This window comes from Pezoporus wallicus, unplaced genomic scaffold, assembly GCF_028554395.1.
Source record: "Pezoporus wallicus isolate ANWC-B61680 ecotype Strahan unplaced genomic scaffold, APGP_CSIRO_Pwel_v1 contig_227, whole genome shotgun sequence".
NCBI lineage: Eukaryota > Metazoa > Chordata > Aves > Psittaciformes > Psittacidae > Pezoporus > Pezoporus wallicus.
The window spans coordinates 3881781-3900658 of record NW_026635704.1 but is presented as its reverse complement, the minus strand read 5'-3'; the positions used below and the strand labels follow the sequence as shown (position 1 = coordinate 3900658).

General features: G+C 39.5%; 1 protein-coding gene across 1 annotated transcript in view; it reads right to left on the bottom strand.

Moving 5' to 3' along the window:
• PIEZO2 (piezo type mechanosensitive ion channel component 2) overlaps nucleotides 1-18878 on the bottom strand; it is a 295110-nt gene that overhangs the window by 98430 nt on the left and 177802 nt on the right. The window contains exon 7 of the mRNA XM_057397456.1: nucleotides 16484-16697. Coding sequence (XP_057253439.1) covers nucleotides 16484-16697 — 214 coding nt within the window. The remainder of the gene's footprint in view (nucleotides 1-16483; nucleotides 16698-18878) is intronic.

The following is an 18878-nucleotide window of genomic DNA, read 5'->3' as shown; positions in this document are numbered from 1 at the left end:
CAAGTAAGAAACATATGTTGGAAAACACAATAATATAAAAAGAATTCCCAACATTTTAAATTTAAGACACGATGTTAGATGCTTTGCAGAGGTGTTAAATGCTGAAACAAAACTAGTAGGAGATCATAATTAATCTGGTTCTTTTACTGTAAAATATTTTGCAGTGCCAGAGCTAGGGCACAAAGTTACCAGTAGCATACATCAGTATTCACTATAAACAGTTTTGTTCTATTGACAAAGCGTTTTCCACAATGTGTATGAGAGTTTTCAATTTTTACAAGAAGGGGTAACGGGTTAAAACTTAAACAGGGGAAGTTTAGATTGGATATAAGGAGGAAATTCTTTCCTGTTAGGGTGGTGAGGCACTGGAACAGGTTGCCCAGGGAGGTTGTGAATGCTCCATCCCTGGCAGTGTTCAAGACCAGGTTGGATGAGGCCTTGGGTGACATGATTTAGTGTGAGGTGTCCCTGCCCATGGCAGGGGGGTTGGAACCAGATGATCTTAAGGTCCTTTCCAACCCTAACTATTCTATGATTCTATGATTCCAAGAGACAATTAAGGAGAATGATATCTTGACAGAACAAAAAATCCCAAACTTAATCATAATTAGTACAGTCTAAAAGATTTCTTCTTTGCTTACCCTGTAAGTTCCAACATGAAAGAGTGAACGAATACAAAGACTAAGTATGATATTCAACAGAGATGAGCTGCCTGAAATCTGCCCTTTGGATGCTATAAAGTGAAAAGAATATAAAAAGGAAAGGCTATACCAGTTTGTTCACTGTGGTTTGTGGCATGGGTATAATAACATTAAGCACCAGAACTAGAGCTCTATAGTATGTTATTAAACAATTTATCAGCACTCACTTCTCATTCTGATTGTCAATGCAAGCCAAAGGTTATAAACTTTAAGACTTCTCAGAGCTTTTAGGTGGATCCAAGGTTGGAAAAGAAAAGAAAAAAAAAAAAAAGAAAAGAAGAAAGATCCTGCGTACAAAATAAACTGTTGCTAACTTAAAGGAGCTGACAGAGCTGTGTTTGGAGTTGACCCAGATTCAAACTTCCGTAACATCCAAGCACATTCAAGGCTGGTGTTACTGCTTGGCTCCATCTGACTGAAATTCATGCTCAACTGTATTCTCTTCATATTTCTATCAGCATAAGGGAACATCTTGATTTGCCTGCTTTCCTTTCTGCCAACTGACTTGTAATTTTTGCCCATCAATGATCAGGGTTGTTGGGTTCCTATTAGTTTTGTCTTCTATCTCTGTTTCACAATGTGTCTCTCCATCTTTGGTTCATTTGAAACTTTTCTATGTAAGCACAGTACAAATCATGCTATTTCGTTTAATAAACATATAAGAAACAGAATAAAATCCAATTTCTACTGAAGCAAGGAGCTTTTAAATTGTCAGTGAGTGATGAGTATTTTTTACAGAAATGAGGGAAAGTTCCTGAAGGCTCTTGGGCCCTTCTGCCAAGCAGACATGATCTTCATATCACATATTCCATTCCTAAAGTATGCTATATAATATACTATAACTATAGGGCCTCAAAAACTTGTGTTTTATCTCCACTGAAGAAAAAAAAATAAATCCATACAATCCTATCAGTCAGGAAATTTTACTATGTTTCAGTTAAATTCTCATTCTCTGAGTTTCATTTGCTTGCTTCAAATTACCCATGCATACTGGATATAATTATACTACTGGACTTAATTCTGCTCCCTTTTGGTCCTGCAACCACCTAATACACATAAGTTACAATGCATCTCTTCCCTCTTAGTTGCCACCTGACTAGCAACTTATTTATTTAACCCATTTCACTTTGTCTCATAAATCATGAATCTGCAGAAAATGCTCCTCATTTCTGAATTTTCCTTGGTTTTTGAGACTTGTTATCGCAAAGGAACACAATATAACGTTCCCATCTATCAAATTCAGAATACACTGGCATCTTGGAAATGCTCATTCTGTCTGTTCTGGCCTCAAGGCTACAGGTTGCTACTTGTTCTATATTTATGCTTCATCATTATCTCCAATGAGAACTGCTGGTGTGGAACACTTTTTGAGAAACGGAGTCATCTTCTCTTATTCAAAGCTTTTAAATACACAGGAACAACTGCCATAAAATGTACAAGCATTTACAATAAGCAACATACATTTAGGTATTATTCATTCCTGCTTCATCCCACACAGATGTCTTCAATTCAGTATTGATCGCAACCATCTATAGCTGTGCCCAACTCTGATTTTAGTGGGAATTCATCTTGGATGATATATACATACATATATACCATCAGCAAAGTCAGAATGAATCCTAAGTGGAGGCAACCAAATGCCAAACAAGACAAGGATATGCATGCCCAGATACAGAGATAAATAAAACAAATAGTGAGAGACCATTTAACAATGGAAATGCTTTTCAAAAGACTGCATGTAATGTCAAAAACAACTGGAGGTTTGGAAGATGTAATAGATTAATCTTTCTATTCTTACAAACAAGCAAAACCTGCGCTTTTTAAAGTCCTCACCAGTATTCTGAAAGATGCATGTCATTAAAAAAAGTGTAGCAGAAATTATTCAGAGAATTTTAGAAATTACAAATGGCCAACAGGAACTTTAACGTCTGACTGAGGAATGCTCTGAAATCACAAAGTGAGAAACAGTTCTTAAAATAAAGATGGTATCTTTTTATCCACTTCCTGCTAGACAAAAGCTTGGTTTCCCATCAAAGCTTCCTCCTGAATCTGTGAATCATCCTTCTAGCAGATGAGCTTTCATCTTTTGTGACTCTCTGACAAGAAAAGCTGTGACCATATCCTCCTCCCATTTTTGTACTAGTTTAGCTTTAAAATTCAAAAAACGCTATTTCAATTTTAATTGAAAACAGAAAAATTCCTTTTGCACCCACAGGTATTTGACCTAAGGAGCTGCTGAAGTACCATGTATTTTATTCTGCATTATGTACATGCTAATAATCCTCCAGCATGCATTATTTAACTATTACATTAATACAGTGTAAGATTTGCTGTTAGTAATTGTTCTTGGTATTAAATATGAATAAAAATGGCTACATAAACAAAAAAAAAAAAAAACATGTCTCACAGAAAATTATCAAACACAGAAATTACAGATTGGTTAGGCCTGTGAATTTTGCCAGTAAAAATGATGTGAATGTTTTTCTTTGTAAAAATATATTTGTCAGTTCAGATCCTGTGTGTACTGATGTTTTAGAAGTTGATTTCAGACCAGGATTTGCCTCATAATTTCCAAAGCCAGGAAGGGAAGTAATAATTCTGACTTCCTGCACAATGTAGGACACGTAATAATTCTTCTATTGAACAAATAACTTGTGGTTGAATTACAGTTTATAGTTCAGAAAGGCATCCAATCTTGATTTCAGCTGATAGCAAATCTAATGCCTTTTTATATTCTGCTACATTGTCTATAACAGTTTTGTCTAGATGAGATTTCCAGTTGATGCAACTTCCTACAACTCTCTGTACTTTACCTACTGCTCTTTCGATGGGAAAATGAACATGAGCCAGCAGTGTGCACTCGCAGCCCAGAAAGCCAACCATATCCTGGGCTTCATCAAGAGGAGTGTGACCAGCAGGTCGAAGGAGGTGATCCTGCCCCTCTACTCTGCTCTCATGAGACCTCACTTGGAGTATTGTGTGCAGTTCTGGTGTCCTCAACATAAAAAGGACATGGAACTGTTGGAACAAGCCCAGAGGAGGGCCACGAGGATGATCAGAGGACTGGAGCACCTCCTGTATGAAGACAGGCTGAGAAAATTAGGGCTGTTCAGCCTGAAGAAGAGAAGGCTGTGTGGAGACCTCATAGCTGCCTTTCAGTATCTGAAGGGGGGGCTATAAGGATGCTGGGGAGGGACTCTTCATTAGGGACTGTAGTGACAGGATAAGGGGTAATGGGTTAAAACTTAAGCAGGAGAAGTTTAGATTGGATATAAGGAAGAAGTTCTTTACTGTAAGGGTGGTGAGGCACTGGAATGGGTTGCCCAGGGAAGCTGTGAATGCTCCATCCCTGGCAGTGTTCAAGGCCAGGTTGGGCAGAGCCTTGGGTGACACAGTTTAGTGTGAGGTGTCCCTGCCCATGGCAGGGGGGCTGGAACTAGATGATCTTAAGGTCCTTTCTAACCCTAACTATTCTATGATTCTACTTTTCACAACAGAGCAGGAGTCATTTTCCTATATGTTCTCTGAGCTTCCACGAAGATTACAGTTTGAAGAAAATGTCTGCATCAAACCACTTCAGGAGATGCATTTCCTGATTTACAGGATTTTTTTTGCTGGGACCACTGCATGTTGGATAATAACCATTACTGGTTATTCACAGTAATGGAATGAGAGACTTCCACTATGCTGGGTTGGATTTGGAGAATCCATCTTTGTAGAACTTCTGAATTTATACTGGATTTTATGAACTGTCCGAATCTTTATTTTATCTGGATATCTTCTCCTCCACATTTATTTCACTGTCCTCACATGGAAAGAGAGAAGAATGGTGCCTGCAAGTCTGGGGTTGGAGAATGGAATATCAAGACTGACTAATATTAGAATAGCTGAGCCCTACAGATGCTAAATGTGCAAGAGAAGATAAAGGAAGAAGAGGAGAGTAAGAGAAGAGGAGAGTATGGGAGAGGAGAGAGCAGAGAAAAGAAACAACAGAGAGAAATTCAACAGCAGTAAATGCCCCCAAATGGGGAAAAAAAATCAGCCTTTTTGGAGAGCGAGGTGGTAGTGTGGTGGTGGTTGTGGAAGAAATCTTTTTCTGCAGGAAAGAGTGGAAAGGAAGACAAATACAGGGAGAAAAGGCAAAACTTCTGTTTCATGGGCCAAGTCCTGAAAACTGAGATTCAAAAAGAGCATTTGAAACACTGAAAGGGCTGTGTCCAAAACTCTAAGCTCTGCTCGAAGGTTCAGCTTTTTTCCAAACATTGACTTAAAGGAGGTACACACTTTTGTCAAATTTGAAAACGACCTGGGGAGAAGAGGGTGGAAAGGGTGGCAGGAATTAAGAAATAAATTAGCATACAGAAAATATCATTCCTACACAACCCCCCTAAAAGTCAGGAGTCCACTGTTCAGAAAAGCTATTCTGTACTTGGATGGCAGAGCTACACAGAGGTTATGATCCATAACATTATAGCCATAAAGCCTCTTCTGAGGGAATTCTGTGAGCCATCCTATTCCTCCCCCCCCCCCCCCCCATCATTTGGCTATATGCTCAAATAAATACATGCCATTGGAAAGGACTCAGTCAGTCCTGTGGTACCTCTAGGTCTTTCCTTGCCTTCCAGATGGTTGTTACTCTCTATGCTATAAGCTGGGAATTCAGAAAACACTTGGGGCTATGGGTACACTGAACTTACACGTTTTTACAGACATAGCAGAACACAGGGAGGAAAGAGGTGGGAAACTTGGCTGAAATGCATTAAGTGTCCTAAAGAATTAGGGTTAAGATGAGCAGGAGGCATTTAGTTTCACATGGATTTTTAAGGGAAAAAAAGAATTAATGGGAAAATGGGCATTTGTCTTTCCAAAACACATTATTTATAAGATTCCACAGAGAAGGAACTGATCCTTCATGCCTTCTTCTCAGCTCAGCAGGACAGCTGTGTAGGGAGATACTGCAGACACAAGCCTCAGTCCACAGCTGGACTGAAGTTATTAAATTTATCCATTTCAGAGTGATACAAGCTTTAAAAATAATTTGAAGTATTTTTAGCTCTTAAAAGCCCTAGAACCTGCTTTGGTTCAGACTTGGATAATTCAAAACTGGCTAAATGGAATTGTGCCATATTAACAATAACACAAAAAATTAATTGTTTGGGTTGAGGAGTATTATGATAAATTTCAGCTTAACAGTTAATAACTTCGTTGGAAATATCTGAAAACATAGACTAAGACTGGAAGTGTATTCCTTCAGAGTGTTGCTATCACAACGCTGTAATACAGGCATACACACAGTGAATATAGGCTTGGTAGGTAAGTAGATCATTCTAACTTTTGTTTTAATGTCATTGTATTTCTATAGCTCTTTAGCAGATGTCTATGTACTTTTTTTTTCTACTGAGTCTTGGTTTCCATAGCTTCTATTGAATCAAAGCTTTTTTGGCAATGACAAAACCAGCCCTGGTATATCTCCCACCCTCTTCTGAACATCAGTGACTTTTCTTTTAACGGAAAACTAATTTCAAACGCACATCTATTGCATGAGAAGCCTCATGAAAAAATAAGTAATTTAAAACTTGTGTGCTAATATCATCCATATTATGAGGATAGAGAAAAATTATGAGCCATTAATCCAGGAAGCTGTAGAGAAGGAAGAATAGCTTTAAGGGCTGTGAATTACATAAAAGCTTGCAAAAACCATAAATACAACACAAATCTTAATTCAGGGAGAACAAAACAACCATATAAGCAGCCACAATAAAATCACTTTGCTTTCAAATGAATTAACAACTTTAAACCAGGATGTTACATAGTATCTGCTCTATAACCTGTTTTTTTTCAAATTAACCAGATAATGGGATTTCCTCTGAGACTATGTGACTGGAACTGTTACGGACTGGACATCCATTAGAAATGACCGAACTTCAGACATTCAAATACTTCATATATCTGCAATGAAGCAGCTGCTCTGAGGGAAATTTAAGTCTGAACATAAAGATTTGTGAGCTATGTAAGACATTTCATCCAATATTCAAGCTCTGTACTGACTATTCCTAAAAGATATTCCTAAAGCATACTAAAAGCTTGTAGTATGCTTTCAGTGGCTTAGAGGCAGAAATTCCCTACTGTTATCACTATTAGTAGATATGGGTCTATTAATCCCTTGTTTACTGAGACAAAATCCATCTTCAAAAGCTTCACATGAAGATTTATCCTACCAGTGGGGTTCCTCCCCAAACCACTTCATTACCCACAACACAGTTCAGCTGTGCTCTGAGTTTCTGGTGAGCACTGATATTGATGTTGCTCTTTTTAGCACACCAGCAAGCTAGAAAAGCAGTAATGTTGTTGTAGCCTTTGGGGATATTTGCCGGGACTTCTGGAGGTGATCATCTGATGAAGAAATGTGCTGTAGGAGCAACTCCAGTATCTTTTCAACCCAGTCAGACACCTGAGCATCAGGCACAGGGAAAACCACGAGACAGGATGGCAAGAAGAAGGTGAAATGGGGATAAAGGTACAGAAGGAATTGCTTTAGAGCCTCTGCCTGATAACCTTAGTTAGAGTATCTCTTTCAACATGATCCTTCCTCACCAGGCCTAGCAGTGTCACTGCTTTGGCAGCAGTAGCCTGGCTCACATGTTAGGTAGAAAGTTAGATAGTTGTTTGTTCTATCATTTAAATATAAGTACCATGAACGCAGCAGGCTTGTGGTTTTTTTTCCAAACAATTTCAGCTGCAAACCAGAGGCAACTCAGGGAGCATGGGGGCTACAGAAGCTGGGGCAGCACTGCTGGGATGAGAAGATGGAGAAAGAAAAGCCACCCCAGCAGAAGAGACTAGTTAGTACCAGGCACAGTGGTTTGCCACCCACTCCCCTTCCTCATGTACGTATGCGTTCCTCACAACTGTATGATGGAATGAAAACCTACTCATACTGAACAGCACTGCCTGGGGAAGGACGCCACTCAAACTGTGCCAACAAACTTCACTTTTTTTTTTTTTTTAATATTTAGATGCATTTTCTACTCGGAGATGAAAAAAAATGAGAAAACAGGTCCATGATTCTAAGGCTCAATGTGGAAAGCAAGTGAGGGAAAACTGAAGGCAAGTTCAGAAACATTCATGGGCACAAAGGCTTCCCTTTGCCAGAGGGTGAGCTTGGACACCTCAGCACACAGCAGGAGGCACGGCTTAATGATGTCTTTCTGTGCCAACTAGTAACTGAGGTTACTGGTTTCTCAAAGTGAGTTGGCAAAGCTGCTGAAAGGAAAAGAGCCAACACTTCTACCTCAGAAAGTCTCACACAAGCAGCACAGGGGATGTGAAAGGAGGAGAGCCTGCTCCCAAAATTCATACAGGTAGTGCAGCCCACAGATGGCCTTACTGTCCAGCTCAGGTCCTGGAAGAGGGATGGAAGAATTTACACAGCTGGGCCACTGAGTGCAAAGCTTCAGCAGAAATCATTTAGGAAAAGGACACCCTGCTCAAATAACCCCAGTGAGCATCAGTCCTTAGTGGAGTGGTGCTACCTGACCAGAACATGAAAGTGACCCAATGCAACAACTAACCATGCAATTGCCTACCAGCTTAAGAGATTTACTGTTACTTCTTAAAATAACATACGCAGAAGAACATAAATTGTTTTAAAGCATAGCTTCATACCCATCTTAACTTCGAGGTAACTTGGTCTGTGGTCTAGGAACCTAAGGACAGACTGCAGCCAAAAACTCTGGGTTTTATTCCAAGCCCTGGCTATCTGGGGGGCGTTTGCAATTCATCTTGCTTTTCTGTTACGGAATTTTTCCACCTCTGAAAGGGAATGATGATACTTTTTAGTCACACTGGGACAGTCTGCTAGGTTCAGTGATGCATGCAGAGGATAAAGAGGTTTTCCACTTTACTCAGCTGGAAGCAAAATGGCTTGAAAAAAAAAGCAAGAGTGATTGATACCTAAATTAAGAGATTCTGCAGTAGAAACATTAAGCAGAGAATGCATTAAGGCAGAAACATAAGCTATGATTCCCATTTGTTTTTAAAGAGAAAAAAATAAAATAGCAAGACATGGGAAAGAAGATAATGGGATAATGAACAATAAGGCTTGGAAATGTGCAGAAAATGCCTAATTTCAAACCCAAAGCTGTATAACATAGCTGATATTAAATTGGTCATAAACTATGCCTGTTTCAGTTTTTAGTTTTTATCAGTAAATTCCACACTTTAGCTAAATGAACATAAAAAAAGAGATTAAGTACATGCACTCTCAGTGTTTAAAGAAACCCAGATAGACTGCCTCATGCACAGACAAGGACTAACTCCCTCTGGAGTGCGCTTGTCTGAGGTTAGCTAGGACTGCCTTTTGTACTATCTCTGAGGAATGTGGGATGATTCATTTGGTGATGTTGATACATTGAGCTGAAAACATAAAGAGCTACATAAGTGCCAAATATTTATCATCACAATTTCTGGGCATGCCAAGTATGAAAATAAATGCTGGCAAGCAGACCTCAGGAAGATAGTAAAGACAAGCTTGTAATGCCAAGAGAAGTTTGTTATTTATAATCCACATCTAATATCACAGATCAATTAGAATCTGGTAGGAGCAGAGGGGTTGATGTCTGTCTATCCCTTTTCTGTCCTTGTTTTCAGGCCCTTGCTCAATGATCACAGCATGCAGATCTGTGTCCTTTAAACAATGCAAAAAGAAAATTAAAGTGTCACTTCTTCAAAGCCATCCTCTGCACATCCCCACAGGACAGCCTGTGATGGACAGGGAGTCTGTATGATGGACAGGGAGTCTGTATTCAAGTGTCAGTGTGGAAATCAGATACACTTAAGAAGACACATGGTGTGTATGGGGGAGTGGAGTGATACAGCTCGCTCTGACCACAAGCAGAGCTTCTGTTAGTGGAAAGGTGTGCTGGTCACATGCGAATGAGCTGCCTGAGGGGATGCAAAAGTGGGTAGGCTCTGTTGCGAGGGTGACTGCACACCGAGTTCAGTCAAAGCAGAATCAGCAGGAGAGTCTATCATGGTACATCAGCACTTTTAAGTCTTTGTCACTTCTCTCTGTCCTTCTCACCCCGACTTTTCAACACATCCAAGAAGGAGGCACCTCTGGCTGTTGTTACAGTAACACGTGGCTATTTAGGGGCAGGAGACAGCAAAGAGGTGGCAATCCACCAACATTATGTCATGCGACGGCGACTGATTTTTATGTTTAAAGCTTACGCTCGGCGTCAGGATACAGTCCACACGTTGTCGGGAGCGCCAAGGTTCCCCTTTCCCCACTAACAAGAACCACCTGTGGCCAGGGCCAGCCCAACCAGACTGCCAGAGAGCTCACTGGCCACAGGTTCATGGCTGCAGCAAAACACAGCTCTGAAACTGGCCTTTCTCATGGGCAGAAACCCGCTTTTTTTCAAAAGGTGTTTGTATGTCTCTTGGTTGACATCCCTGTCAAGTCCAGGGGAAGAGAGGAGGATGCAAATCACCTGAGGTGCAATGGCAGTAAAATAAAGTTGGGCCTGCTTCTTCCAAGGCTAAATCTGGCACTTTGCTCAGGGTGGCTGTTATGGTGAATGCCAACAGCTCCACTGTAGGGATGGAGAGTCACCACTGACTGCCAAGGCTGCCAGGGAGGCTGGGAAGGGCTGCTCTGCCAGAGTAATCGCTGCAGTTTACTTACTAGTGCATCTCTGGCTTTTCCAGAGAATTTCAAACTTGGTGTAAATCCTGGCACAAACAGGAATTCACTGAATTTACCAACTGCAGTGTGTAGCAAGGAGAGGTGGGTACTGATAACTGTGTAAAGACCAGCAAGAGCTACAAATTCTCCCTAGTAAAGCTCTGTAAGTTTACACTGATTTTTGTGCTGTCACCACTGGACTTCCACCAAAACCTGAGCTAACCATTTTAAATCAATGTTGCATACAACTCTGCTATAAAGTGAGCACAGCATGGACATTTATTACATGCCCGCTGATGAGTGCATCTCCAAGGAATCCCTCTGAATAAGCGTTGAAAGAGGTGAATTCATTTTGGGTGAATCTCTTAGTGGCAGACGCTAAGATGGAAATCTCACAACAGCAAGTAGTTTTGCAACATTTCCAACATTTTCTTGATACAACTGATCGGGAACTCCACCATTGGTTTTCCTGTCACATTTGGATATTCCAGACAGTGCTATCAGAATCATTAAAAATGTGTACTTCAAGCCAGTCAAAAACTATATTAACCTTTTTCAGTGCTGAAAAAAGTTCAATTTGTAGTGAAATTCTGATTCATTAAATAGGACTCCTTCTCAGTCGTCTTGAGCAGTTTCTCATATAAACCAGACCAGCTTGTTTCAATGAAGAAAAATGAACTAAAATGAGCTAAAGAATATGCAAAGTTTGTTAAGAACCAGTAGACCTTCCTCTGGGAAAGAAGAAACAAACTTATTAGAGAAGATTAGAAGATTTACTATGACTTTTCCTGCACTCCTTAGTTTATCTATATTTTCAGCTCTTCTACCCTGTTCTTATGAATTCTGGTAACTGTCTCCCCATCAGCCACAGTTATAGGTGTGAATCATTTTGGACACCAGATACACATTATTATGTAGTTAATAAAAAAATGAAAACCACATGGACTCTGATGGTTCAGTTGACAGCAAATGAACTGTTTGCTGTCTAGTATGGAAACACTTCCTAGCACAATATTGAGAAACTCACTTTGTGATGCACCAAATCCTGGGACAAAACATCTTTTGCAGAATCATGTAACTCAGGAGGCAATCACGGAATCACAGAACGGCCCAGGTTGCAACAGTCCTCAAAAGATAATCCCATCCAACCTTTTTCTGGAAAGAGAGCCCAGATGAGCCCACCTGCCCTGGGCTACCTCAAAGTTTAGAAAGAGCTTACAATAACAGCAAGGATGATTACTGCCTTTTGTCAATGGGAGTCTGAACTTGCAAATCTAAGCAGTTAACAGAATCAGTCACTTGCTTTGCGAAAGAATTTTTAAAAGATAATGAAACTGAAGTTCTAAGAATTCTTCTAAGAATTAACTGGCTTGTGACCAGGTTACAAGGAAACTCCAAAAACCTCAGAAATCCATACAGACGTAACATTTTGCCTCTCAGAGGTGAGACACCTTTGAGACAGGTGCCAAAGTTGTTCTACAGCAAGGACTAACAGTGGCTGCAGCTCCGGTAGAACAGGTTGGCAAGCTCTTGGCTCCAGTGGAGCTACAAAAGCAGCAGGAGATCAGTGCCTTGCCCTGCAGAGAGGCAAGACACCACCACCAAGATAACTGATGAGCTACAGCTTGCTGCTTTGGCAGTATCTGCTCTCCTGCTGAGATTTTATTAGCACACTTAGCTTTAATTTAGGGAGAAAAAAATGACAGTTGGATGCCCCAGCCTGATCTTACAACTCCAGGAATAGTTTTGAAACTGTGCTTAAGCATTTATTACCCTGGATAAACTAAGCATTTGGTCTACAAATTCTGAATCCATAACAAAGCTTTCAGGGAAGTTCAAATGGAGGACTTTAGGACTGGACACATCTTAGATAAATCTGAATATTCTGACCCTACCATCTACAGCAAGTATCAGTATAACACTCCCTCCAAAATTAAAAAAGTCATTTAAGCAAGTTTGTTACTAATCACTGTACAACCTATTTAGAAAGACTTGCTTAAGGAGATTTACGGTCATCTTTCAGATGAAAATTTCCTATGGAAAAGACAGCCTTAGATTAGACTTCCCCACTCAGATTGCAACAAAGCGATCACTTGTGTAATTCCAAATTCCCATTCACTTAAAGAAGATGTGAAATAACATCCCACTGTGTAGTGTATGACACTCCCTGGACTCCTAGGTTTGCCTCACTTTAGGAGGGTGATGCCTTCCTACAGATGAATAATTCATATTTAAATTATTTTGAACATTTCTTGCCTGCAAAGTACAAGCTATACAAGAAAGACCCAGGACTCTAAGAAAGCACATAGCTTTTAATTTATATCCGACTATTAGATCTTTGAATTACTAGGCTTATAAGCATAGTTTTGGACAGGAACAACTTTAATGACTCAGGATAAACTTCATACCACTGCACTGATCCTATTTCTTCATTTTGGCAAGGCCTTATCATTGCCCCAATTACATCCCTTTGCCAAAATAAACACCATCAGGAAGAATGGAGGCAGCAATCTGAAAAATGGCAAACCTATATTGCATATTTTTTCAGGCTGTGACAGAATGTACAATATTTCTAAAGCCATTTTAGCTCATGGACTTTTTTTATTAACTCAGAATTTTCTGGCAGAAATATGATATTTTCCAAATTTTGCTTTAAATGGATACTTCTTGTTATTGTTTTCCCTTTGATTGGTAAATCACCAATTTTGCAATATGGCAGCAAGCTAACACAGAAGATCCCTATTTTAAATAATGTTATAAATGAGTGTGGACATTTTATTTGACAAGAGACCAGCTGAACCCTAACCAGTGTTAACCTATGCAACTAGGTAAGCCTTACTTACACCAGGCCTCCTGAGCCATTTAGGACCACTCTTCCCAAGACAGAGCACTGCCTTGAAAGACTGATGCCCACTTCAGCACAGTGGGTTGGTCTAGAGAAGAAAAGCTGTCAGTGGAAGAGGCAGCTTCATGCAAGCCTGCTGCTAGCATGCCTACCCCTGGCAATATCAGCTACACCTCAAACTTCTCAGTACCCTATAACCCTATACATTTTTTAATATGCAGATCCTAGTGTTCACTGGGTAGCATTTCAGTGTGTGTTTATGTTTATGCCACTTCTATCTGCACCTCACAGAACAAGAGAGCCACAACAGTACATCCAAAACTCTGTAGAAGATTGATACCTTCATATTTGCTAACAGCACTATGGCATATGCACAAGGCTTTGTTATCACAGTATCCTTTTTTGGGGGGGGAGAAATACTGAATTTTGAGTTGAAGAGATCTTAAAAGGAAGGAGCATTACAAGGATGATGCAAATCTTAGCTGAAAGATTTGCTGAAAGATTAACTTGAGAACTTTACAGATTGTTTGGGTACAACTTAACTTCATGTAGTCTCAAATTGATTGATACAGTGGCCGAGTGCATTACTATTCAAAGACAACATATTTTTTATTGATCAGAAAGAAACTGTACATTTCTTGTCAACTTGAGAAGTCAAACCCAGAAAAACCAACATTAACAGCTTTTTAAAATACCAGCTTTACGCTCTGCAGAGAGAAATAATATCCACCAGCAGCCCAACAGGAGAGTTTCCACATCTGCCCTTACATCTGAGAAGAGCTTAACCTAGGGATCGAGTCCTCAAAACCTTACAGCTCATGTTTCAGCTCCCCTTCATTAGGGAAAAAGGTCCGCTTGTAATAGCACTAAAGCTAACACATGCAAATACACATGTACAGTTTTTTCATACAGTGGGTTTATTACAACTAAGTAAGGAGAGTTCATACAACTAAGTATGAGAACAATCTGCTGCTCTCTTCTTGCAAAAAGACATTAAACAGCATATTCTGGATGAGAATAAGAGGAGTATTTGGGGAATCAGATTTATTTCTCAGCATATATTTTACCCAAGCAAGCCACTCACTAGTATTATTAATGAGAACTCTGCATATTTAGCTCTGCTTCAAACCAAAGTGGTACAGAAAATAGCAAGGTATCAAATTTCTTCTAGGATGAAAAATACTAACATATTTTTTTCTGAACCATTCTAGGTACATGTGTCTCTCATTCTTCTCTTCTAGCCACTGCTTAAATACCAGTCCTACTCTAATGATTAAAAATCATATCAGTGGCTTTTCCTCACACCCAAATTTGCATTTCCAAGCACTGATAAAACCTGTCTTGATACTCTTCAAACACGTCTCCTTGAAAGCAGATCAAAGTAAATCCACAGCAGAAAGAATTGTGATTAAAGAAACAAGGAAGATGTATTTACTGCACCTTCTGTTGAGTTGTCATTTGTGTTTTGGATATTCAAACATAATTTCCTACGTAATTTAGCAGGTTAGTCCCTCACATGTTGTCATGTGTAAAAGGCAGAGTACTCAACAGTACCAGTTCAGAAGAAAATCTGCCAGAAGATAACATCATCTTCTGCTTACAAAAAGGTCAATACGTACTTCAAAGTCCAACACATTGACTCCTTTTTTTTAATCCAAACTCTGAAGGTGCCTTTTCTTTCTTCAGTGAAGCAAGGGCAAATTACTTGCAATTGGATTTCTTAATTTCAAAAAATTAGTGACTAAGTTAAAGTGGCATATTTGTACTGAATGAGATTTTATCATACAATGTAGCATTACACTATTAGAAAAAATAGAGAAAATAAGGTTGAGACTAAATTAAGTGAAAATTAAAGTAAATGGAATAATTTGAAATAAGAAAATTTTAAAAAGACAAAAGGGACTTTTGCAAATGATGCATATAAAGGGAGTTTCACGTATTCCAGCAAAATGGCATGAAACACATACTTCCTCTCTTTGAGAAAACGTTATTTCTATCTGCTGATAAAAAGGTGATAAAACCCTGTGAGACTATATCCCATAGCCAAATAGTTCAGATTTTTGAAACCATGTTTTCTTTCTTTTCTTAATGCAAGGAGAAAGCAACGTAATGACTTTCGGTAACTTGTGAGCGTTTTAGTTACTCGGCACTAGAAATCAGCCGTTCTCCCACACTGACCTCTAGGTGGCACAAAAGAACCTAAACTAAGCAGATCTTTCCCTATTTTTTAGGTAATGTTCCGCCGTCCCGGTAAGGCTCCGAGTCAGCAATTCCAACATAGCAAAACACGCATCTATTAACCTGTATTAAATAAAATGTCAAAATAAGTATTAAAGTGACGGTTACTGTAGCCAGGCAGGTAATTTTTTACTGCTTTCAATGGCGCACTGAGATGTAAATCATGAATTGATTCTCCACAGTACATCACCTTCAGCTTACAATACTTAAACGGGTTTACTAGAAATAAAGTTTAGGTTTACAATTAATTCAACATAGGGATTACTATAGGACTAAAACTATATACCATAAAAACCAATTTGCAATCATAATTCAGCAGAAAGAAAAAGTAGTAATGAGAAAAATACATCCACTATTTCATCATATTTTAGATTACAGTATGCAAAAAATTACAGAGTCAGTGAAATCACATCCAACCAATATTTACTGCAGCAGTAACTAGAAATGCTGTTTTTTGACTTAAGCAATATAGCTGTTAGTACGAACCTAAGACTGGCATGTTCTGCAGGACTAGAAAGAAATTTCGTATTAACAGTCTAATGTAATGCGCACCATGTGAAGTATACCAGCAGCCCTCAGTATCTGCACACAGTGATGGCACCACACATACATTTTCCCCCAGTTAAGACACTATGACCTAGGAGCACTTCTTTTTGTCCGCCAAAAAATGCGCACGTGTACACTGCCCTTGCGTCTATACCACCACCTACTTCCTTTATCTCCTTAGTCAAAGTATTCTCACTCACAACTGAGTTTCACTCTGACCAGAACCAAAATCCGTTCCACTTCTAAGCTGTCCCAGCTCTCTGCATACAGTAGCCCAGGTGGGATTTCCACCACTCTTACCACTCAAAACTATTCAGTCAGAAATGCTTCAACTCTCTAGAACTGAACATGAATTTATGCATAAAATTTGTCAGAGCATCATGTGGAAGATCATTTGCATCAACACGTGATGACACAGCATTGTATCATGTGTCCACAACTAAACAGGAAAGGGATTTTTCTCACCTGGCATAGAAATCTTTTGGTGGAACAACCTCCTGAAAGAACTGTAGCTGGTACAGATAAAGTCCAATCAAGTGCCCCGCACTGAATATAGCCATTAATACACACAGACAGCTGAATATCAGCGGATCAAATGCTTGGCAACAGGACCACCATGTGCACAGGCCCAAAAATACAAAGAAATACACAGCTGAGGTCAAAGATGGCACCATCATTCCTGTAAAAATAAAAATATGGAGGGTTGGAAAAGTGTGGAAAATATCTGCATTTGTTAAACGTTAAATCTGACAAGAAATATATAAAACAATTTAGTCCAATTAGTGTCTATGGCAATCATTACAATTAACTCCTAAGACTGCTATTAGCTTTGATACTAAGAAAAGGATCTTCTTTTTTTTTATTCAATGCACTTACGCTATACCTTAACACTTAGTACACAACTACTCTCCAGAACTTCCTTTGAGATGAAATCTTCTTTTGTACAGATGTTTCTCAAAGCATGGAGAAAAACAGAACACGGCTGCAAGGCCACCCAGCAGTGCCTGAGAGTACTGACGTGTTAAACTTCAAAATGAAATGTAAGTATGAGATGCTAAAATGGCAGGAATGCACAGTGAAAAAACCTCTCATATAAATCTTGAGATATCTTGCGTTATTAATACCAAAAAAACCCTGATGTATATACTGACAGGAGACCTATATAAAATCCAGAGAACAGTCAGGAAATGTTTGCTTTTTTAACTCTCAGAAATTTGGAATTTACATATGACAAAGACTCCGCTGTCTTACACATGTATATTGTTTTTGCTCTTCACATGGAGTGGACTATTTCACTTGTGAAAATGTGTGACTGGTGAAGCAGACGCGACGCTCAGTGGCTAGCCTACAAAAATCAGTGAGGAAGCAGGAAGGAAAGACACACGTGTCTAAGGGTGGCAACCACGACAAAATGACAAGAGAGTTTACATCCAAGCACAGCAGCCCAGTGGAGTCTCTACAGTAACAGCACTGAAGCTAATAGGGATGCCTGCCTCCATTTTTTTTTAAGTTTTTTACTAGTGCTTATTTAGGAGCCACCTTCCTCAGGCCAGACCTGCAGGCTCCTGGTGGTCTGTGGCTCTGGTATGCCCACTGGCCCCGCAGCTGGGCCAGCCACTCCAGCAGAAGGACTTGCACCTTGCCAGGTTCTAGGTTGCCATGCTTTCTGGGGACAGCGCCCTGAATGTCGGTCCCCAGTTGGGATTAGTCCAGGCACTGTAAGGATTCATCCACAGTCATTTTGCCTGAGCTTCACCATCACATATTTCCCATTGTACTTTAAACCAAATCTTTAGTCTAGGGTGCTCTGTCTCTGCTTCAGCATGTAATGTGCTGGCATTGCCACAGGCTCACAGATTTAAAACATGACAGGACAGCAGGGACCATTATTCTGACTGCCTTCGTAATGGTGGCGGTAAGATTTCTGCTGGAAAGCAATTTCTGCCTCAATCCTGTAACTACTTCCTTTCTTTTTTCAAAAAGATACTTTTGTCTTTATTGAAGCACTTCAGGACAAGAATCCACTATATCCATATATATGTTGTTTATTATGGCAGATTACTCCGGCTGTGAAAAAGTCAAAATGTATTTCTGGTCTGAAGTTGCAGGGTTTTATCACTTAACTATTGGCTCATTACTTCTATTAGATGAGAAGTCTGTTAAAAAAATGGAGGCACTTTGTCAGTAGTTCAAGGCTTCAGTCAAATCACCCTTCATCATCTTCCTTTTTGGCACAGTAAGTAAGGAAGTATTTAACTAATTAAGCTCATGGTCTCCCTCAGGAATACAGCCTTCCCAGACCTCAAGTCCTTTTTGTAACTCTGCTCTGAATACCTCCTGGCTCTCAGCATGTGTTGGAGTTCCACAGACAAGCTGCCCATGAACGCTCAGAAGAAACTGCCCTCGTCCACTTCTGTGTGATCCTTCTGCTTCATCCTCCCTAGGTGATGTTCACCCATGCAACTTCAGAATGGCAACAGGCTTTTCAAAATGTTTTTAATGGCATCTCTCTTCCCTGATGTTCAGCCCCATGGTGATCCACATAACCTAATTTTATCTCTTTGTGGATTTGTTACCTTGCATTTTGACCACATGTAAGGTTGGCAGATAATCTTACCTGTCTTAATAAAAGGCCACATCTGACCAGTCCTTGTCATTTAATATCATTTTTTTTAACTATTGTTTTATACTTCATATACTAGTATACTTACACATTAAGTATATACAGTTGTACATATACTTTATATGCAATGACTCCATTAAAACACGTGATTAGACAGATAAATGCTAATTTACAATTATTGCTCCAATCATGAATTCATTAATTACAACCTACAGTGATTTTCTACACTTCCATTCT